At 41.4% G+C, this 23,364-nt stretch overlaps 2 protein-coding genes across 6 annotated transcripts; one reads left to right on the top strand and one right to left on the bottom strand.

Annotated features, from left to right (window-relative positions):
• Positions 1–213: 213 nt before the first annotated feature.
• Positions 214–11,393, top strand: LOC147317495 (guanine nucleotide-binding protein subunit alpha-14-like). Its single transcript, XM_086314490.1, has 7 exons — positions 214–878; positions 7,786–7,970; positions 8,075–8,229; positions 8,669–8,797; positions 9,268–9,397; positions 9,485–9,638; positions 10,589–11,393. Exons 1-7 carry the CDS (start codon positions 758–760, stop codon positions 10,777–10,779), a joined length of 1,065 nt encoding a protein of 354 aa, XP_086170616.1. The 5' UTR covers positions 214–757; the 3' UTR covers positions 10,780–11,393.
• Positions 11,320–23,232, bottom strand: LOC147317494 (intermembrane lipid transfer protein VPS13A-like). 5 transcript variants are annotated; one of them, XM_086314494.1, is made up of 13 exons: positions 23,167–23,232; positions 22,707–22,768; positions 22,439–22,514; positions 15,326–15,470; positions 15,115–15,196; positions 14,905–15,018; positions 14,669–14,744; positions 13,326–13,489; positions 13,099–13,144; positions 12,836–12,959; positions 12,457–12,610; positions 12,308–12,382; positions 11,370–12,207 (listed from the first exon to the last, which is right to left on the bottom strand). In XM_086314494.1, exons 3-11 carry the CDS (start codon positions 22,461–22,463, stop codon positions 12,556–12,558), a joined length of 831 nt encoding a protein of 276 aa, XP_086170620.1. In that variant the 5' UTR covers positions 22,464–22,514; positions 22,707–22,768; positions 23,167–23,232; the 3' UTR covers positions 11,370–12,207; positions 12,308–12,382; positions 12,457–12,555. The 5 variants fall into 5 exon arrangements, with proteins under 5 accessions (XP_086170618.1, XP_086170617.1, XP_086170622.1 ...); XM_086314492.1 differs by having other exon boundaries at positions 11,320–12,207; positions 12,457–12,959; XM_086314496.1 differs by lacking the exon at positions 12,457–12,610 and having other exon boundaries at positions 11,365–12,207.
• Positions 23,233–23,364: the final 132 nt, after the last annotated feature.

The following is a 23,364-nucleotide window of genomic DNA, read 5'->3' as shown; positions in this document are numbered from 1 at the left end:
ATTACCTCGCTTATATTCTCAAAAACCCTGCTGCAAGATCACAAAACGGGTGCAAAACACTCATTCCTTCACTGTTGGCCTTCCCGCCCTCTAGCGGGCGTGAAGGCCAGCCAGAGGGGCCCTCCCTCCTCCCTGCTGCCGAACTGCTAAATGCGTTTCCTGTCCCTGGATCTCATGAATTACGAGTGTGATATTATAGAAACTTCCAAGGAAAGCGAGCACAGCGTGGAGCACTTCTAAGAATGAGCCATGGCACTCCATGTCCGATTAAAACTCATCTACAGGTGAATTCCTCCTCGCTCACCGTTTCCACAGGTTGTGGCAGCGAACTTCCCATTTTATCCTTTTCTATTTGTAGCCGGTGCCACGCCCTCCCGATTCGTCAGGATAAAGCTGAAGTGTCGTCCAGGTAGAGTATAACTGCAGCACTTTGTCCAATAGGAACAGCTCGTGGTGCACCTTGTTGTACACCTCGATGCTTAAGTAAAACAGAGAGAGAGCTTTGGACTTACCCCTGAAATCTAGCACTTTATATTTTAGCAGCAAACTTTTCTGTTTCTGTGGAAGTCAAAGGCGCAGTTTTGAAGATGCTCTGTGCCTTTTTGCGTCTGAAGTTGTGAAGTGCAAGAGGGGGCAAAGGAGCATTTTTTTTAACACGTCTGAGTTTCCTTTTTCTTTTTTTTTCTGTCTTTAATCAAAGCCTGCGACATTTTTACAGCCGAGTGGTCGTTGGAGAGCAACCTGGTGACTTTCAGCGATGGCTGGATGCTGTGTTTCAGCGGAGGACAGAGAGAACCAGAGGATCAACGAGGAGATTGAGAAGCAGCTGCGGAAGGACAAGAAGGACTCTCGCAGGGAGCTCAAGTTGCTGCTTTTAGGTGAGCATCACTAACCTGAACACCAGCTCGGAGGGTAACTGACTTCACGGAGTCCTCCTCATTCTCCTCATGCTCTCAAATACCATGCTGTAAATCATTCAAAGGTTTCATCTTGATTGTAGTCATAGATGTTCTTTTCCGGGCAAACGAAAAGCTTTAAAACATTTGCTCTTAAAGTTGTTCCTCTAGCGGAAGGATCCAGGCGTTTTCATTTTCAGTTGTGGGGGATTTTGGAGACGGCTCGGCAATTGCCATTTCACCGCTTCCTGGCCACACCTGGCCACGGGTATCATGGCAGGTGGGACAGAGCTCTGACGCCTGTCGACTAGTATTCATTTAGTCATATGTAAGAAGAATGCACACTTTAGAAGGGAAAGGAGTGGGTATTATATCCAGCACGCTACATTTTGTCATTGCCACGTGTGTCTACATGAGAGGATTCAAGTCATGAGCAGCGTTTCACAGTTGAGGCGCACTGGCTTTCCGAGAACATCCAGGGTATGCGCAGCCGCGCGCCATGGCGCTGCCATTGATTTTACGCGTGGTCGGGGGTTTGAATCCTTGAGTACTTTTTGTCTGCTGGGGTTGCTAAGTTTCCACCTGGCCACAGAAATGCCGAAAATGGACACACACAGACAGACAGACAGACAGACAGGGAGAAAACGGATCGTTCAAAATGATATCCGTTTCTTTCCTTTACAACACTTTTACACAGTCCTGTTCGTGATGACCTGTGGAAAGCGTTAAGGCGTGGTAATAGAGCCTTAACCTCACCCCCCACACACACACACACACACTCTTCCTGAATATAGGGGGGTTGCCCTGTTCTAGGGTTATATAAGTTTATGGAAGCGGCTTCCCGATCCAGAGGAAACTTGCTGAACATGTATCAGGCGCATTTTACTGCAGCAGTGTGGGAGCACTTCAGGAACGCAGTCGCCATCCACGCCTCGGTCAGTGGTGTGTTTGAAAGCCATAACTAGCTGCTGCGGGCGCATTTCATGCAAACGTCATGCAAATGCATCACGGAGCACGAGCTATTGGTTTTTACCAACTGTTCTTTTAGCAGATCATTTCACTCAAAACACAGCGTTATGTTTCTGCCTGCAAGCCAACATTCATTTGCTTTAAAAGAAAACCATTTTCTCAGCTCACTGAAGGCTGTTACAGACAGCTGGACTGCAGCAGTTTTGTTTAACACATCACAAAGGTAGTTGAGAGAAGTCAAAAAGTGGAGTGAAACAACTTTCCAGAAAAAAGGATGACCCTGGAGTCTCTGTTCAGGCTGAAGGAGTGTCAAACATAAGGCCCAGGGCCCAGAACCTGGCCGTCAAAGAGCCCAACTCGGCTCCCTAAATAACTTTGGATAATGTGGTAAATGCAAAAAAGAAGGACATAAATGTTATCATTCAAAGTGTATTTTTTTAAAGCTTTTTTAGCGACAAAGACACCAACTGCCCGGTCATGCTGCACCAAAGTCAGTCTGCAGGATAAAGTCTGGGAAATAAACTGCTTCTTTCTGTCATTTTTAAGCATTTCATCATCATTCTCCTTTCTTAAAGTGGGAGAACAAAGAGTCACGTTGGAGTGTTTCTGTTGCTTTCTGAGGTACTTAATGTATTCTTAAATGTCTTTACACAGACAGAAGAAGGAATGATTTGGAGGGTTTTCTTTTCCAGGTAATAAATCTACTGCTCCAGCCCACTAAGATCAAACAGGGCTCTGTGTGGGCCACAGTGTAAAAGGAGTATGACAGCCATGATCTAGAAAGTAACCTTTTGTTACCTGGTCAGAGTGACTCAGCTCTCAGTGGATTTCATTAGGATGGTCAGAGTCAGGTCTACTGAGAGTGCAAGAGATTATATTATAATATTTATACTATATATGCATATAAACATGTATAAATGCACATGCGCACACTTACAAATATGGATATATGCCCTCGATATATCGATATATACCCTCAAATATCTATACATACATTTACATATATAGACACTGAAATACTGTTTGGTTCTTCTTTTTGGAAGAAGTGTTGTTTTTTTCTGTTACTTTTAACTGGAAGATGTTTGAATGTAGCAGTAGATCTGCTGGATCTCTTTTTTTGTTGTTGTTTTTAAAAGTCAAATTTTGCAGATTAGTGACTTCTCATGTTTTTTGTTTTGTGCCTCTGCACAGTCGCTGCCTGGCAGGTACATTTCAGTTGTGAAAAAAAGGGACAGGGCAGAGTTTGACAGGTGGTAGTAGCCGTTATCTCATGACACTAACACCACATTCATTCACACGGGCACCATCACCTCGTGTTACAGCGTTCCCCGATCGAGGAAGTGTGCAGATATGAAGCTGTGTTTGGGCTTGTGGTCAAATCTGTTATATGTGTGTAGCTATTTCATGTTGGCCGCCGGTCTGTGGAGACTTCTGTAGCCGGCATTAATCGGTCACAAGGAAATTGTAAAACCTGACTCTGCACCACGCACACACGCACGTGTCCAGGAATCAAGATAAGTCAAGAGTCCAGCTCAAGACGTCTTTTCAGCTTTATTGACAGATACAGTGAAGAAATGACAGGAAAGTGGGGGGAGGGAGAGAAAGAGAGGGGAAGACAAATGGCTAAAGGGCCATGGGTCAGACTTGAACCTTGGCCGGCCATTCTCAGCCTTATGGTTGCCTGCTCAACGCACTGAGCTAAACTGGCACGTACTATAAGATATCTTGGACATCCCAGACTGCAACGTGAATGACATTTTTTGTGATTGGTGTTTCAAACCTTTTTGTATCTGACAGACTATTTGAATTGAAAATCATTCATGGGGTCAGTTGTCACAGTTTATATCTACTGTAGCTTCTACCGGTGGCGTCTGAGGAAGAACATTCTGCAGGGACAGTGAAGTGATTCATCAGTTTTTATAGCTTGACTATCCTTTAATTTAATCCTCTTTGAAATCAGCACCATTTCACTAAAACAAATTCAAATGGTAAAAGAAATTTGACTGATTGGCAAGTTAATCAAGAATGATATTGACAAATAGAGAACTATCAAAAGTTCATTCTAGAGACGATGATGGCAAAGATTTGTCACAGATCAAGGGCAAAGATTAACTGAATAATGTGACATGAATACATGCAGTCTGAGCTCGTTAACCTCCCTCCTTGAGGTCCAGCCTGATTTGCCTCCAATCTGAGCACCTGCCTCTCCTTCTTCTCCAAAATGATCTCATCTCCGAGAAACTTGACTTGTAAACAAGGTGCATGCAAATGCACACAATTTGTCTAAGATTTGTTTGTTAAGATGTAAAGATGATGACATGCAAAACAGCTGGGAACCAAGGAGCTGACACACACACGCACACAACAAATGCCCACAAGGTGAAACTCCCCACCCATCCCTGCATAAATCCACACATACACAAACACAGCAACCTCCAATATTCAGGTCTGTTAACAAACACATTTGTTAACGAAATCGGCTGTGCATCATGTGATCTCAGTGAGAATATTACGAGCTTTTGCTGTAAGAGCTGAAGAGTAACATGGCAGAAAGGGACTGTGTGTGTGTGTGTGTGTGTGTGTGTGTGTGTGTGTGTGTGTGTGTGTGTGTGTGTGTGTGTGTGTGTGTGTGTGGTTTGCATACCTTTTAATAAGAACAAGTATATTATGTTTTGGTGAAATATAAGTTAATCGAAAGACCTTTTAGATGGAGAGCTTGAGTCCAAATACACACCGAGTCTCTGAGTTATTAAGCGTGCATCTGATCCTGTCACTCAGGAAAGGTTTCAGGGTGAAAAAGTGCACCGTTCTTGTTGAATTAATTATTGGAAGTTAGGAGGGCTTTTGTTTTATTTATTTTTCCATCTGACCAAAGGAAGGTCATTTTTCAGAAGCAAATTAAGCAAGGTTGACTAAAATATTTTATTCAACCAGGTGAAACTAAAGCTATGAATGATATGTTGAATTTTATTTCGGGCAATTTGTGATATTTAAACTTCCTGTTCTCGGATATTGGCGAGTGTCCCTTTGGCAGTCAAATATACATTCAAATCGTTCAGCTTGCGTCCCTGCGTGGACAAGCTGGGTATTGAGAGTTGTCACAGAACTTGTTTTTATTTCTTTCAACTTATCTCTTAGTAAAAAGTTGTTCATAAAAAGACAGATGGGTCTTTAATGTAGCTGCCAGGCAGCTGCCAGCTGGCATACAGTATGCAACACCTGTGCAACATCACACGTAATAATTCAAATTTGGGTCTTTTTTAATGTAAATATCATAAATATTGAGTTGCAGTAATAACTCACCAGGATGCAGCTCAGTAATATTTTAAAGTATATATAAACTTTATGCTCTTGCAGAAGGGGCATGGATGCATGACACTGGGCAGGGGTACATTTTACTGTATCGTAGACAACTTCAAGTTTAAAATTGTCACTGTAAGGAGGGATAGAGACTCCCATGACTTTTTTTGTTTGTGTCTTTGCAGCAGAGAGCTAAATTTGCTTGCTTGCAGTGGCCATAATATCTTCTCTTGGGATAAATGAAGAGTAGAAAATTAGGCTCGTCTTTTATCTTTAACCTGGACCAGATACCACCAGCAAGCTCTGATCAGCTGACCTCAAAGATCTCGTATTTGCATATGAATGTAGTAATTTACTAATACATGGAGGCAACTGACCATAGTAAACTGGAAATAAACCAGTCCATTTCCAATTTAATTAGCACAATTAAAGGTCAAACATCTAGCTAGCACTGACCACACACAACAACTCAAGGTTCAGTATCTTTCTCCAGGATAGTTTGGCATGCAGAGCGGAGCAGCCGCGGATCAAACCACCAGCCTTACAACAGGTAAATGACCTGCTCTAGCTCTTGAGGCACAGCCTCTCTGTTAAATGGTTCAGACCCAAAGTGATCACTAAAATCTTGGAAGTCAGCCTAAAGAAGACAGAATGGGTGTTTCACAGTGTTGGGCAAGTTACTTTGAAAAAGTAATTAATTATAGTTACTAGTTAGTTCTTCAAAAAAGTAATTGAGTTAGTAACTGAGTTACAAGATTCTAAAAGTAATTACTTACTTGAAAAGCAACTATTGCGTTACTTTAAAAAAAAAGTTTAATTGGCCATGTTTGACTACTTCTGATGTTTCTTCTACATTTCACCTTTAAAAACAGTTTATTTGCCTTGTTTAGTATCATTCTTTTCAGCACAACCTCCTGTGTCTGAATTTACAGTTATGTTTTCATTTTGACATACTGTATTAACACAATTGATCTAAAATCAGACAAAAAAAAACAACATAAAATCAGAGTAGAAAGTTATATTTTTTACTGTAACAAATGGTAAATGGTCTGTATTTGTATAGCACTTTACTTAGTCCCTAAGGACCCCAAAGTGCGTTACACATCCAGTCATCCACCCATTCACACACACATTCACACACTGTTGATGGCAAGCTACATTGTAGCCACAGCCACCCTGGGGCGCACTGACAGAGGCGAGGCTGCCGGACACAGCCTCGCCTCTGTCAGTGCGCAAAGAACAAAGTTATTTGCATCCATTTACCTTTTACCCCTTTTTTACAATAATCATTTCAAACTATTTACATAACAATCAGCTGTTCTGCATTCAATAAGATGCCACACAAATTATTTGTGCCACTCCAAATATTTCTGTCCACTATAAAGGAGAACATCACTGCCTGACACCTGCAGGTCTGACAGCAGCAGGTGTATCACTCCTCCTGTTTTTTTTTTTTTGTTTCGTTTTTTTACACCTTGAGACGGCAGTCGCCTCATTGTTTTGACACACAACACAAAATTATCCACAACACCACACACTAACTACACAGGACAACACATTAACTACACACTCCAAACACGCTAAACGTCACAAATCTCTCACATCTACAAACTCGCTCTCTCTCTTTTTCTGTTGTCTGTCTTTCTCGCCGTCACTCCTAAAACTTCCCCCTCTTCCTAAACTTTTTTTGCTCATAAGCAGAGAGTGCTTATGTTAAGTTTAGACAGTAAACTTGGAGAAACTATTCAGGGAAAAACACCGCGTATATATTGTTTATCATGACTCTGGTTTTACGTGGCCTATCAACACAATTTAAACACTGGTATATATCACCTTGTTGCTTGTTGCCCATCACTGGTGTCACATGGGACCTTTTAAGGACCTGTTGAGCAGCCTCACAGCCACATTCTGGACCGTTTGCAGGGCTTCTGGGGTTGATTTGCTCAGGCAGGGAACAAAGGCAAATAATTATAGAGGCATGACAAAATAAAACATCCCTCCACCACTCAAAGTATTATACTATAGGGCAATTGAATTTATCTAGTAAGTGTGTGCATATCAATACGTTTAATAAAACATTATCTATGTAGCTCTCAGCAGCACACATATGAGCTCCATATCAACCTGCACATAAGTGATGCTTACACATTTCAGTATTTATACTATAATGATATAATCTGCTTGTACAATAAGTACTCTAATTTTCTTATACTTAACATTTATTTTCTTCCTCTTTATAGCTGTAGTTAGACTAATGTTATTACTGGTGGTTTTGATACTTAAATACTTCTAGGTACTATGAGAACCTGTTGTCTGGCATCAAAATCAAGACAATGAAAGCAGTCGTAACTGACTCATCAGCATGATTTCTTTAAAATTCAGAAACATGACAATTAAAATGGTCAAATCCTGCACCGATGAGCACTGCTGAGAAACAGGCTGTCACGTGAATGCAGATTTTTAAAAACAGACCTTAGACATAAAACTGCATTCCCGTCTGCTCACGCAGCCAGCAGATGTTTACTTTGGTTTGATTTGCAGAATGTTAATTTGCAACAAGGCAAAAAATTGTAGACCAAATAAATCTATTATTGAGTTTAATCCTCAATGTGTCTCACAGGCACTGGAGAGAGTGGAAAGAGCACCTTTATCAAACAAATGAGGATTATCCATGGAGGAGGATATACAGACGAGGACAAAAGGAGCTATGCCAAGCTGGTGTACCAGAACATCTACACGTCCATGCAGACAATGGTCCGAGCTATGGAGGCTCTTGGTATATCTTTCACTGATCCCCAGAACCAGGTACAGGCAGACTGACTCTGTTCCAGTCCTTTACAATAAAGACTTGATGGATGGTTACCTCATTGTTACCTCACTGTCTTTTTGTCTTCTCGGTGTGTCCATAGAGCCATGCCAGCGCAGTCCTGGAGGTGGAGGTGGATAAGGTGGAGGACTTAGATAGCAACCTCGCCATGGCTGTCAAGAGTCTGTGGGATGATCCTGGAATACAGGAGTGCTATGATCGGCGCAGGGAGTACCAGCTGTCCGACTCCACCAAATAGTGAGAATTAGGCATTTATGATCTTTAACAGTGTGCGCAGATCAAATTATATTGACAGGATTATTAAATGAGTATAATATTCATGCAGAAGGAGGAGTCCCTTCTGACCACATAGATGAGTGCCTGCTGATAGAAGAACAAAAATCTTGCTGAATATAGTCTCTGTCACTGCCACGAACGATGGCAATAAAAAGAGAAGAGCTTTTTTTCGGCTTGCTGTTTTTACTATTTTGGGAAATGCAAATTTGATCGAAGCTAAAACAAAAAGTATTTGTTCTCTTGCATTGGAGCAAAGTCTTCATCTCCCTTGAGAGTCCCACCAGTGAGTGAACTCTCATGTAGCTACATGCATTTGGTTTACATTTTAAGTTTTCTACGTGTTTTCTGTATTTTTCCTTTCTTAGTGTTTTTTTTTCTCCCTGCATATTTTTCTTTTTAGCTATCTCACAGATCTGGATCGGATTTCACAGCCCTCATACATACCTGACCTTCAGGACATCCTCAGAGTCCGAGTCCCAACCACTGGTATCATTGAATACCCCTTTGACATGGAGAATGTCATTTTCAGGTGAGGTGCATATTGACATCTTCTGAGTTTCAGTTCAATTCAGTTCAGTTGAATTTATATAGCATCAAATGACAACAGCAGTCGCCTCAAGGTGCTTTATATCTTAAGGTAGACACCTTACATGTGTAAAAGGTAAGTGAAGAAGAAACACTCAGTGCTTCATGGGAAGCCAATGCAGCCTAGACCTATTGTAGCATAACTAACAGATCACCTGATCCAGCCCTAACTATATGCTTTATCAAAACGCAAAGTTTTAAATCTAATCTTAAAAGTAGAGAGGCTGTCTGTATCCCAAATCCAAACTGGGAGCTGGTTCCACAGAAGAGGGGCCTGAAAGCTGAAGGCTCTGCCTCCCATTCTACTTTGAAATACTCTATGAACCAAAATAATAGCAGCAGCACTGGAACTGGCCACAGGCATGGCACCGACCTCGAAGGTGGCGTGACTTTTCTTGGCTGCTTTTATGACAGGATGGTTGATGTGGGTGGTCAAAGATCAGAGCGGAGAAAGTGGATCCACTGCTTTGAGAACGTCACCTCCATCATTTTCTTGGTGGCACTCAGCGAATACGATCAGGTCCTGGCTGAGTGCGACAATGAGGTGAGAATTTAACGACACAGCAAATGATGATTTCAGTTTACATCCTCCTGGAGTTTTACATGTGTTTGATCCCTTTAAACATCTCAGAACCGCATGGAGGAGAGCAAGGCCCTGTTCAAGACCATCATCACCTACCCCTGGTTCCAGCGCTCATCTGTCATACTTTTCCTCAACAAGACCGACATCCTCAAGGAGAAGATCTTGTACTCTCACTTATCCACCTACTTCCCTGAATTCACAGGTTAGACTGAGTGAATGCTCATCTTGATTTCAGCTCTTATTCCACCACAAGATTTGTAATTACTTAGCTGATCTAATTAAGTCCTTCATCATACAATCGCTGCACGGTACTCATTTTTATGGAAGTGTTGAAATAGACTAAAAATACTCAACTGACACTATATTAGGTACACTGTGCTGGTACCAGGTTGAACCTCCTTTACCATCAGAATTGGTTTAATTCTTCATGGCTGAGATTTAAAAGGGAGCTGAAAACATTCAGCAGGAATTTTGGTCCACATTGGCAATCATTAGTCTAAGCTCCGCCCCTCCCTCCTTGATACAAGCCCACAAAAAAAGTCACCAAATTTGTTCTGCATTAAAAACCCATAATTTGTTCAAAATAAAATAACTGATTGTTTTTTTTTTTAAACACATTTTTAATCTTTAAGTATCAAGACTTAGAATTTCAGTTTTGGTTCGGTGTTTTTGGCTGACAAGAGGTGAAACCATGTGTGGTCTTCTGCTGCTGTAGACCATCTGCTTCAGAAGATGCTCTTCTGCATACCTCGGTTGAAATCAGTAGTTAATTACCATTAGTTACTATATCATCACGTCTGGCCATTCTCCTCTGACCTCTGACCTCTGTGAGGACTGCTACTCACAGATCATCTTTCACTTTCAGACTATTCACTGTAAACACTACAGATGGTTGTGTCTCAGTAAATTTGAAATACTCAGACCAGCCTGTTTGGTACCAACATTTAAAGTCACTTAAATCACTTTTCTTCCCCATTCTGATGCTCAGTTTGAACTTCAGCAGGTCGTAAAATGCATTGAGTTCCTGTCATGTAATTGGCAGATTAGATATTTGCATTAACAAGCAGTTGAACAAGTCTACCCAATCAAGTGTCTGGTGAGCGTATGTTGAATTTACTGACATATTTAAATAATATCAACCCTGAATTGCAGGACCTCAGCAGGATCAAGTAGCAGCTCAAGAATTCATCCTAAAAATGTACCAAGAACAAAACCCGGAGAAGGACAAGACGTTGTATTCTCACTTCACCTGCGCCACGGACACAGAAAACATCCGCTTTGTCTTCGTGGCCGTCAAAGACACCATCCTCAGGCACAACCTCAAGGAGTTCAACCTGGTGTAGAAAGGTTGCATACAGCACAGGAGCAAATGCATACAAGAGAAGACCTGAGGAAAGCCGAAATAGAAAAGAATCTAATTATCAATCAAGCTTAAACCAAAAAAGAAGCAATTTGAAATTGTTTCATTTCTAACAAGGGAGATCCAAAAAAGAGAGAATACAAACATCCTGTACCAGACATACTAACATGAAATTGTGTTTAGATGCTTTAGTTTCCCTTGTAGTTTTTTAGTATTTGCTGTAAATGATACATTACAGTGGAAATGAGAAAGTGAAAATTAGTAGCAAGTAACTGACCTGTTGTGTGAACTACTTATTTAAATAGACATATGATCTGAGTGCTTTAATGTATGTAAATGTATCCCCATGTAATAGTTTGATAAGGATGCTCTTTAGCCCGGTTTTGTGATTTCATAATGTTTAGAAACAGTTGCTCTAACACTGAGACGCCTTAAGTGCCTTATTTACTCAGGACAGTCAGCAGAGCCACGGAGTTCATAGAGTGTCAGATGTAAATAGTCTGAGATGTGCTTTAGGAAAAAAAAATACAACTGTTTCTTCTATTTATGGTTATTTTCAATAAAGAGATATAATTATTTAATAAAGAGTACAAGTCAGGTGCCTGACGTTTTCTTGGTGCGAGGAATAAATGAAGACCGCTTTGAATTCAAAAAAACATTTATTTTTATTGAAAAAAAAAAAAAGCCAGCGCAGTGAATATTTCGTTCCCCGAAAACAAAACTACGTTAATGGCAGCAGAAAGTATTTAGTAATATTAAACCGTGATGCGCCCAAGACCATGTTTGGCATTGCATATGTGTGGTATAAAAACATAAAAATCACAAAATTTCATACTGCAAGCTCCTCATAAAGTCTGATGCGAGGATGGATATATACAGATAGACATCATATTAGGTCATATACAGCAAACTGATGCATGTAAGTACAGTATAAAAATAGCATGCATCTCTGACTCACACACTCAACAGTCTTTATTCTGCAATGTATAAAAATAGGAAAAAGAAGAACTTTAAGGATGCACATTTTTTGAATTATGTGTACTATAAAGCCATACTAATTCATATTAACATGCCTTTTATATAATCCAGTAAAAGAAACAGTGTGCAACATTAAATGTGCTACAACAATTACAGTTAATTTGGCCTCAGTGATACTCGAGGGATTTTTTTCCCCCCCCCTATCAGTCGCTGTTAAGATTGACATTTCTACACCCAAATCCTCCTTTACATCCAGAAATGAAAGTTAAACTCAATCTCTAAAGCTACGGTAGGCAAAAATGTTTTTGGTAGCATGCAGTAAAGAAAAAAAGGCACTGGCACACACAGAGCTCGTGTGTTTAGCATTTCTCAATCTTCAGAGTCAGTACTTGGGTAAACTCTCTCTTGCATCCTCCAATTTGGTGAGAACCCACTGAAAATAAATAATGACCAAAGTTAGAATTAATTATTTTCACTAGTCGTGTATCCCGACTGAAAGGAAATATCAGCTTGAGTCCAAATTGCAAACTTACTTTGGCTATCTCTGGAGTTTTGAAGTTTATTATCTTCCCAAACTCTTTGGCATGAAAGACTGACTTCACTCTCTCCTGCAGTGGAAGGCGAGGTTCAGTGCAGAAGTAATAATAATAATAATAATAATAATAATAAAGAAAAATTTAACTTTTAAACAAAGACAGCAGCAGTGGAAATGCTCATCTCCAGGATTCAAAACAGGGCTCCACAAAGCAACAGCTGACACCAGGGCTGCTACATCCAAGTTTTATACAGTCTGTGTTAAGCTGTGGGCTGCAGCCCCCAGGTGGGCAATGAAGGTACTGCATGTGAGAGGTATGAAGTCAAATCTTTACATTAGTTACAATTTAATTTGAATGTAACGCTGTTAATAGAGAGTCAAGTACAAGAAGTACAGCAGAAGATTAAAACAAATGAATGAAAACAAAGGACAACTCAGGGCATAAACAAATTCAAACAGGACCTATCTGATTACACACTGATGCGGCAAGTGCACAATCACATAGCACAGACAGAAATAACTGTACCTCTTGATCCCTTGGAAAGTGCTGCTGGCCATGTCAATAATGCCTCCTGTTGGTCGAGCTACTGCACCAACCAAACCTTTTCCAACACCTTTAAAAAAGCCCGTTGCCCCCTCTTTCTGGGCCCCTGCATAATAACACAAACACTGCAGCTTAAGTTCAAAGATCTTCACGGCCAAATGTCAAGTGTTCAATGGAAACACACTAACTTATGCCCTTATTTTATTGGACTAACATGTTTATACTTGTGGTCAGACTCATCTTACCTTTAATAGGTTTGGTAACGATCCCTGTGATCCCACTGACAAATCCCTGTGGGAAAAGGAAGATAACACTGCAGAATAAATGACTCATTACAGCCGTGCATTTTCTTTCAGACTAGTTTGCAGTGTTGTTGTTGCTAGTCTTACTACTTCCTACATCCTGCATTAACTGCGTGTTTCCTGCTGATAAACAGAGAGGAGCAACTTAAAAACCAAACAGTTTTACATACAGACACCAGTCCTTTTCCACCCCTGGTCAGCCCCTCTCTCAGACCGCTGGGCTGTTTGTTCATAGCTTCTCGTCTCTTCTGCTGGTACTCTTCATCCATTGTCATCGCTGCGACACCCTTTGCCATGGCACCTGTTATCCTGGAGGCTGCACCTGCAATACCGCCTGAACAAACATGATTCGTTACCTGAGAATATTTTTTAATATATCTTAAATGTTCATGTCAAAATTGTGTCAGTGAAAATCTGAAATCTTAAGGGCTCCAACATGTTGCTAAAAAGTCTCAGATGTGTAATGAAACAGCCACAGTTCACTGTTAAAGGCAATATAATGCTGAAATTTAACAGATATAACACTATATTAAAAACACATGCAGTAAAACGACAAATGCTCAGTTATTACACTGTTCAAATTACAGCCCTATATAGCAGCCATGAACCCATCCCAGTCAATCAACGTGTATAATGACAGCAGATAAAGTGAGGACAGCGTGCAGGGCTGTACAAACTCTTTAACGACCTTCATTTCTTTTTATTTATTTTTTTCATGTGGTGATGAGCGATAATTCTCCGAGCTTTATTACGTTTTTTGTTGGACATTTACTGCTTTTTAACTCATTTTCAATCTAGTTTCACATTATTTTCACAGGATTATTTTTAACATCTGATAAACTTCTTAACACTGATGTCAAACATATAATGACACCAGGCTAAAGGGATGAATCATTATTGTTTCTACACATTATGGACACTTTCAATTAAATTTTATTTTTAACCAGTTTGTTACCAGCAGCCTCTCACAAAAAGTAAATGATTTGCTCAATCTATGAAACATGGCAATGATAACACAGTTTGACAGACATAAAATAGCTGAAAACAAGTGAAGGAAACTGGACAGTTGGGAGGGACAAAGAAAGAAGTGGCAGGTCTAAAAGGCATGCCTCCACTTAGGTGAAGCAGTGCTCAGACTCAACATAAGTGAAGCAGTGTGGGATCATCTTTACAGAAAACAGAACAAAAGACAACCAGCATCTAAGGAAGAGCTTTGAATGTCCTTCTAGAAGCCTGGAGAACTATTCCTGAAGACAAGGAAGCTGAGTAAGAGAGTTCAGGTTGTGATAAAGAATTGTAAAAACTGTTTTTGCTGTACATACTGTATTTCAAAATACAAAGAAATGAGTGCAAGACTTTTGCACAACACTGTACTTAAATTTAAAATAAAAGATAAATTAAACATAATTAATTTTTGAATTAGAAATTCCAGTGATTATTTAGCAGTTTTGACCTGATCCTGTTGAGCTAAGGCTGACTCTGTATTACCCCTTTAACACCATTTCATGCTTACCTACAGCTCCTCCCACCAGCGCCTTAACCCCAAGAGCCATTCCTTCAACAAACTCCTCAGGGCCCTGGATGGCTCCCTAGAAGAAAAAAAAAGAACAGTTATTGTGAATGTTAACCTGAATCCAATGTGGCCATATTTTCTAAATTACACAACGTAACTATTCACAGGTTTTATAACGCACTTCAAAGCTAAAAGACCCAGTTGAACTTGTCAATAATTTTATTGGATATCATTACCTGATAGGGCTCATAAAAGAAATCCTCCACCCCTTCTGACAATCCTCTGATCAGTCCAAATGGGTTTCCAAGAACATCGAGGCCCAGCACCAGCACATACATCTGCTTAATAGCCTTGAGATACACATAGGTGGAAAATCAAAATATCAAAACAAAAGAAGACAAGACAAATTGTCACTTGTCTGGTTTCATTGTGCTTGTATGTATTACCTGCTTAGAATAATGTCTGAGGACCTCCCACTGGAGCTGCTGAGTGGTGTAGAACTGGTAGGTCAATTCAAAAAAGGCCAGCCTGAAATAAATGTCACATTCAGCCAAGAAGCAGGGTTGGAATCACCAAGAACAAGTCACATGGAAGTAATTTAATGCTAATGGATGGCACATGCATGCTGTGTATTTGAGCCTTTTTCTGTATTCATACTTGAAGACAACATCCTGCACGTCAGTGAGCGTCGCGCCGATACTCTTCAGCAACAAATTGAGCAACTGCACAGGGTTCAGTTCCGATCTCTCTTCTGTGTCAAGCCATCCTCTCCGCCTGAGCTCAGAGAGAAACTCAGGTGCAGCTGACAAAAACACAAAAACATCAGCAGGCATTAGTATGGCAACAAAGAAATTGCAGAGATCAGTTCAGACACTATTTGTTTGACAGAAACTGCATTCGCACACACCTTAATGGGGGAAATGTGGAAGTACTCGTAGAGGCTGATGGGAGATTTGTCAGCAGCAGAGACATGGTTCAGTTCTGTCTTTATGTTCGTTATGTCCTTTTCAAACAGTTCCACCTGAAGCATCAGGAAAAAGGCACAACAGCTGTTGAGTTAACTGAATTATAATCATAACGCAATCTGAACAGAAAGGTAACTTTGTGTGTGTGTCAAGGCGTGTAGCCAAAATCAAATAAAAAAATAAAAAAAATCGAATCAAAATTTATTTATAAGCACATTGAAAAACAACATGGGTTGAGCCAAATTGATGTACATAGTAGAGATAACATAGTAAACATACATAGTAATTACTATAAAAGACTAGTCATAATTGAAAGCTAGAGAGTACAATTGTGTTTTCAACTGGGTTTTAAAAATGCTGAGTGTTGGGAAGACCTAAATGAAGGGGCAGACTGTTCCAGAGTTTGGGTGCAGTGATCACAAAAGCTTGTTCACCTCTGTCAAAAGGAACTTATCTGCAGACCTAAGTATGGAACGCCAGGACTGACATAATGAATTAATTAAATGTCCGTAATTACAGAAAATAAAACATTTAAAATACACAAACCTCCTGAGCTGACATCCAGGAGGGCCTAAATAGTCCTTTATGGCCTTCTTTCTCACTTATTTCTTCTCTTTGAACAATATTTTCTCCATGTGTGGAGCTGACCGCGAGCTGCAGCATGCAGACGCCATGTGCGCTAGCATAAAGTGGCTGAGTGGAGACCCAAACTGCAAACAACTGAACCCTCGATACTTCACCACCAGAGGGTGCAAAAGAGCAAAATCTGGACATAAAGCTCAACAAAACATAAAATGCAAAAGACCGTTACACTCCCACCAATCACTTGTGATTTAAAGAATAAAGTACTGCCTATGAACTAATGAATGGCTTTTAAATGAACTATTATGAATTATATTTAAGCAGAGTGCGGTGGAGAATCTTCTTCCCCTTCCATCAAAATGACTGTCTTCTGAATGGGTCTTTCCAGGTGAACAGGTTTGGAGGTACGTTTTCATTCTTTATCCAGGGTTGGATCACTCAGCAGCAATTTCACCTTGGTCACTCTTCCATCCTTTCCAGGGTACACTTCAATGATCCTTGCCAACTTCCACTGGTTGCGTGGAGTTATCTCATCCTTCAGACGATCATTGATCTTAGCATGTCTGTGCTCTTTGGTCCACTTCTGTCTGCCTTGAAGATTTAACAAATACTCTTTTTTTTTTTTCTTTTTTTTTTTTGTGTGTCCCGTTTGGATCTTTAGCCATCAGAATTGTTGTCTTAAGGCCAAGAAAGATGCCAAGCGGATTTATTTTACCAAGTGGATCATCATGGCCTTGCCATATTGGTCCATTTGATTGACCTTTATTATAATTATGAATTTATTTTATTTTCAGTTGCTACAAACGGGACAGACATGACTGGGGGATAGGACAGGGAGAAAGAATGAAAGAAAGAGAGGGAGAGAAAGAAAACCAAAGGGGAGACGAGACGGTGAGAAGGGGGGGAAGAAAGAAAAAAAAAACAAAAAAAAAAAACACCTGGGTCACCTGTATGGAGAAAAAAAACAGAAGAGAGAGCAAACAACAAAGAGCAACATAATAATAAAAAAAAAAAAAAAACGGCACCATCACAATAAACTAGCTAGCAGTAGATATCAGTAGATACTAAATAATAAACGATATTGTGCAGCACGCAAGATAGACAGCGCACAATGTGCTTTGAGGCAGCAGCCAAGAAAGCTGTAGTCCACGTCTGTGAATACCCGTGTGTACACCTGTGTGCATACCTGTGTGGATCAGCATGCTTGCATTCCAAAGGTTTCTCCATGTAACGATCTGCTAGGGAGTGTGGGGAGCCACAGCCCCGTCCTCCAAGGTATGAAGCAGGTATGGAGGAGATCAAAACTCCAGACATCCAGAGGCCCCCAGAACACAAGAGACCAAGGAAGACCAACAGAGGGGCAGCCGCGCCACTGTCCCAGTAAGAGCTGAGGAGAGTCCCAGATGAGGGCTCACTCAGCAGCCGCGGAGCAGAAGCCAGGGGGAGTTGCAGTGACGCGCCCGTGAGCTCCGCCGGCAGCCAGCTGTGCCTGAGTGACCGAGCCCCAGGCCGAGAGGCCGGGGGCACCCCACCTCCGAAGTGGCCCGAGCGAGCCCCAGGCTCCAGGCCCCGATAAGCGGCCGCCAAGGAGTGAGCCGGTGTGTACCCAGACGCCCACCCCCAGACACAAAGAACCACCAACGCACCGACACCTGAGGGAGTCCACCACTGGCAGGGGAAGTGGTGGTGGGTGGAGATAGGCCTCCAAACCTTGGAGGGCCTGAGATGTTCATTGATCTTAGCATTTCTGTGCTCTTTGGTCCACTTCTGTCTGCCTTGAAGATTTAACAAATACTCTTTTTTCCACCTTGTCCAGAAAGTGTTGGCGAGTAGTTGAACACGACGCCACCTCTTACGGAGATAAAGATCTTCCTTCACAAACCGTCCTGGAGGTGGGGAGATGATTGTGGACTTCATGGTTAGTATGTGGTTCGGTGTTAAAGGTTCTGGGTTTGATGGATCACATAGCTGGTCAGTAGTCAATGGTCTGCTATTAATCACTGCCATGACTTCATACAGGAATGTCCTTAGAGAGGAGCTCTAAGGAAGAGTTGTCTGGCTGATTTTTCCAGAATGAGAACACTTCTTATGGTGCGAATTTGTCTTTCCCAGACACCACCCATGTGACTAGATGCTGGGGTGTTCATGAGAAACTCGCAGTCCAGTTTCCCTATCTTGGCTTGATCCATCTCCTTAAAAGCTTAAATATACTCATTTCTAGTGCTGACAAAATTCGTGCCTTGATCGCATCTTATCTGTACCTATGGCTTAATCTAATGGCTATGAACGGACGTAAGGACTTGATGAGGGAATCCGTAGAGAGGTCGTCAAGCATTTCAAGATGCACTGCTCTGGAGCACATGCAAGTGATTAGCAAGCCATAACGCTTTAGCTCCTTGTAGCCTTCTTTTACATAAAAAGGACCGAAGCAGTCCATCCCGCAGTAGGTGAATGGCGGTGTTGTCTCCATCCGATCCTCTGGGAGGTCTACCATCTTCTGCTGCTCTGTGTGCCTTCTGAACCTTCTGCATTTTACACATTTATAGATGTAAAATGACACAATCTTGCTGCATCCAAGAATCCAGAATCCGTTAGCTCGAAGTTCGTTCATGGTGATGCCTTGTCCTTGATGGTATGTCTTCTCGTGGTAATGTTTGACCAGTAATGCTGACACGTGACTGTCTCTTGGCAGGATTGCAGGATGCTTGACATTGGGATGCAAAGCTGCATGTGTTAAACGTCCGCCTACCCCAAGAATGTCTTGGTCATCAAGGAATGGGCATAACTTGTGTAATTTGTTAACCTTGTCTTTGAACTGCATCCCATCGTGATGTTGCAAGGTTTTTATTTCCTGAGCAAAGGCTGTTTCTTGAACCATCTTTATGATTGTTAACGCTGCTTCCTTTCTTTCTTGTAGGTTACTGATGTCGTGTGATCTACTCTAGTGAACTTTTGCTTCTTTCACATAGCGCTTGAGTCTAGCAACTGCCTTAATCATTCTCCACCAGTCGGTAAACTTGTGTAGGTGATCTAACAGAGACCCTTGTTCCTCCACTTGTATCTTGTGAACTTGAACCTTCTTAACCTCTGCGTCACTGGTTGATAACTCTCCCACCTTAATTTCACAACTGGGTATGACTTTCTGCCAAAGGAGGTCTGGGCCTTTGAACCAGTTTGATGTTACAAGTTGTTCTGCTGTGATGCCTCTTGAGGCGTGGTCCGCCGGATTATCTTCGGAAGTTACTCCATTGGGTTGAATCTGTACTTTGTTTGATGCGTTCCACTCGGTTTGCAACAAACACATGAAATCTTCTGGCTTCATTGCTGAGGTATCCAAGTATCACCTTTGAGTCAGTCAAATACCTTTCTTCTGAAATTTTCATTTCCAATTCCTTTTTCAGCATGTCACCAGTGCACACAGCAACAATGGCCACTGACAACTCAAGCCAAGGTATAGTTGTGACTTTGGTTGTTGGAACTCTCGATCTTCCCATCACCAATGAGCACTGAACTTCACCAGATGTGCTTACTGCTCGAAGTTTGTAGTGCTGTGCCTTGAAGTTCGAAGGAATGTAGCATCTGCGAACCTTTACGTCTGCAAGGTTTCCCAGGTCACGCAACCAAGACTCCCACTGAGGTTGAAGACTGTCAGGTAAGGTCTCATCCCAGCTGAGTTTTTCTGGACACATTTGTTGCAAGATCTGCTTTCACAGCAGAATGAAAGGTGACACAAACCCAAGTGGATCGAACACAGAGGCGACTGTGGCCAATACTCCTCTTCAGGTGAGTGGTTTTTCCTTAACAACTACTCTCAACTGAAATTGATCTGATGCGACACACCATTGTACGCCAAGCGCTCTTTCCATATGTACTTCACCGAGTGCCATGTCTAGATCCTTGGCAGCTGCAGCACATTCTTCCTTCGGAAGTGAAGCTAGAACTTGGGTGCGGTTTGAGATTAACTTGTGCAACCGAAGTTTGACATGCTGCAGAGTTTCCGTGCTTCATTAACAAGCTGTATTGCCTGATCTTCAGTGTCAACACTTGCTAGTCCATCGTCAACATAGAAGTTGGTTTTGATGAACTTAATGGTTTCTTCATCAAAACTTCCTTCTCCTTCAGCTGCAAGATGCTTGAGGCTGTAGTTGGTGCAACCTGGAGAAGATGCTGCTCCAAATAGGTGTACCTTCATCCTATAGACAGTGAATGGAGTTTCAAGGTTACCGTTCTCCCACCACAAGAACCATAGGTAATCTTGGTCGCAAGCATGCACATGGAATTGGTGGAACATGCATTCGATATCACACATGAAAGCCACTGGACCTCTTCGGAAGTGACACAAGACTCCGAGCAAGGTGTTTGTTAGCTCTGGACCAGTCAGGAGATGGTCATTTGGAACTTGGCAGAGGCATCGAAGACGACACAAATCTTTCCAGGTTTTTGTGGATGATACACGCCATGGTGTGGGATGTACCAAACTGGTGTTTTGTCAATGTGTTGCTCTGGGACCTTTTCGGCATCTCCATGGGCTAGGATCTCATCCATGAATTTCTTATAGTCCATGTAGTTCTGCTTGTTCCTCTTGAGGTTTTTTTCTAAACATTTGAGATGATGAATAGCACATGCCTTGACTAATGCCAGTCTTCATCTTTGTTAGAAATTTGAGATCTTCTTGAGAGACCTTTGTATCTTCTGGTGCTTTCTCAACAAAGTCAGACTCCAACATCTTTTGGACCTCTGTGGGAGAGGTCATTTCCTTTATTTGAGTTCTGTAGACATAGTGAACCTTGTTGGTGAGGTTTGAAGAGGGCTGAATGTCAGGCATTACTTACTTCACAATGACTTGGTGACTTACTCCAAAGGCATCTCCATAATCGAGACATGGATTGCCATAACCTACAATACTCCATCCCAGATCAATTCTTTGTGCGAACGGCTGATTTTCCTTTCCAGACACAACCTCATGAGGAAAAAATGCTTGGGGGCAGTTGTACCCAATCAGCAGACCAACATCACAGCTTTGAAGTGGAACGATCTCACTTGCAATGCATTCGAGATGAGGCCATGCCTTGGCTGTTCCAGGCGTTGTAATGTAATCTCAGTTTGCAGGTATAAAATCTCTGGCATAATTGGCAAAAGTTGGCCTACCTATTACTGGCTGAGGTTTTAGTAGAGTTGTGGCTGAACTAGGGCTGCACAATTTTGCATAAAATGAGAATCACGATTTTTTGGCTTAGAATTGAGATCACGATTCTCTCACGATTTTCTTTTCCAGTATAAATATTTATTGCACTTATTAACTGCACATCAACTTCGTAACAGTTGAGACTGAACATAAAAACAATAAATAAACATAAAAACAACAAATGTCTTACGTTTTGTTGTTGCCGCAAAATGTTGTACTGCTTGAAATTCCGTCTCCACCGTTGCTCGACGCTGCGTGTATAGAGCAGGTAGTGCAACAATAGAAAAATAGTTGCAGGACGGCACTGTGTAGCGTTTGTCTAGGGTGTTGATCATTTTCCTAAATCCCTCGCTTTGCACAGTGTTGATGGGAGCCATATCTTTGGTCAGGTGATAAGTGATAGCCTCTGTAATTTCTTTGAGTTTGACGGGTATAGGGAAGCGCTGTATAAGGTTCCCGTTATTGGTGTTTGGGTGGTTGACCGGAACGGATTTTCTCCTGTCACTTTCTTGTCATCCCTGACGTGCTCTCCGTTGTTTTTTCCCTGCTAATTTTAGTATCACACGGCACAGCTTCTGTAATACGTGGTATAAGGCTCCGCCCTTGTCATTTGTTGAGCAGGAAGAGTGAGCGCTTGTTTTCATGCAGAGTACGTCCCGGATCAAAATGCGGTACAATTGTCGTCGTCGTTTTTTTGTTTGTTTTTTTAAATCATTGTAATTTGGAAATGAGATCGCACATAAGTATGAATCGAGATTGCGATTTTCTAACGATTAATCGTGCAGCCCTAGGCTGAACCACATAAAAATATATCATTAATTTTAATCTCCCCAATCAATTATAATGTTATGTTGGAATGTTGTTAAAGAGGGTCAAAAATGTTTCAACCCAGTTTGTTTTGCAAATTCTGTATAGCAGCTTTAATATAGGGAGGACACAACTTCCAGATTGTGTGAGTAAAATCAGGCTTTTTCTCTTTAAACTGTCAGTTTAACAGTTTCTGTTGTGCCTGTCACTGTTCCCTGTCTGTTTTCTTACCTGGTTCTTCCTGCAGGAAGGTCATGACCTTGTACTTTCTCCTCACATTCCCCTCTTTCCTCTCTCCCTTTTTGGACTGACAATCATACACAAATAGATTCAATTAGATGAAAAATTACATCAATATGAAAAAAAAACACACTATTAAGCTCACTAACAAAAAGTCCTCTCTCAGTGTACTTTCAACCAAAAGGCAAATAAACAAACCACATGAACATCTAATAAAACACTGATCCAACATTATTCTTGATTGACAGATCATTTTTACCTGAATGTGGCTCCTTTTTTTGAAAAACCTTCCTTATATCCATTATGAACCTGGCTGTCTCTCTGTACACACACACACACACACACACACACACACACACACACACACACACGGAGTTATAAGGTTAATGGGCATTCAGTCAGTTAGCTAGTTAGTATCCATTTCAAACAGGACAGTGGTAACAACAGTAGGCTACGGACAATTTTAAGTTTTAGATTTTAAATAGGCTATATAAATTTCAATGGGAGCAACAGGACGGTCAAATGTCGCTGATTTTACTACAGAGCAGGACGGATTGTAGGGTAGCAAACATCGACGGAAAAGTTTTCAACACTGCAGGTTACCTGGGTGTAATGTTTTTCAGCTAAAAAGAAACATGACCTGACTCCTACCTAACTATATAAAGAGTAATTGAAGGTAAAATGCAGCTAATATGTCCTGTTTTAAGCCAGGCACTTACACCTCCGTTCCGCTGTGTCTCAGCCATCATCGCTCTGGCAGCAACGGCGCTAGAGCCAGAGCAGGGGAGGGGCGAGCTGGAACAAACCATTTCTTTTTTGGGGGGTGGGGGGGGGGGGGTATCTATACTTTTGTTGTTAAAATGTTACGTCTCAACCAAGTACTGTATGCTTTTTATATTAGTGTGTCACACAAACAG

This window comes from Aulonocara sp. 'chitande type north' Nkhata Bay, linkage group LG12 (genome assembly GCF_057382095.1).
Source record: "Aulonocara sp. 'chitande type north' Nkhata Bay isolate Kocher_YH1m ecotype deep benthic linkage group LG12, A_spYH_male_GT1.1, whole genome shotgun sequence".
NCBI lineage: Eukaryota > Metazoa > Chordata > Actinopteri > Cichliformes > Cichlidae > Aulonocara > Aulonocara sp. 'chitande type north' Nkhata Bay.
This window is presented reverse-complemented; position numbering and strand designations above follow the sequence as displayed.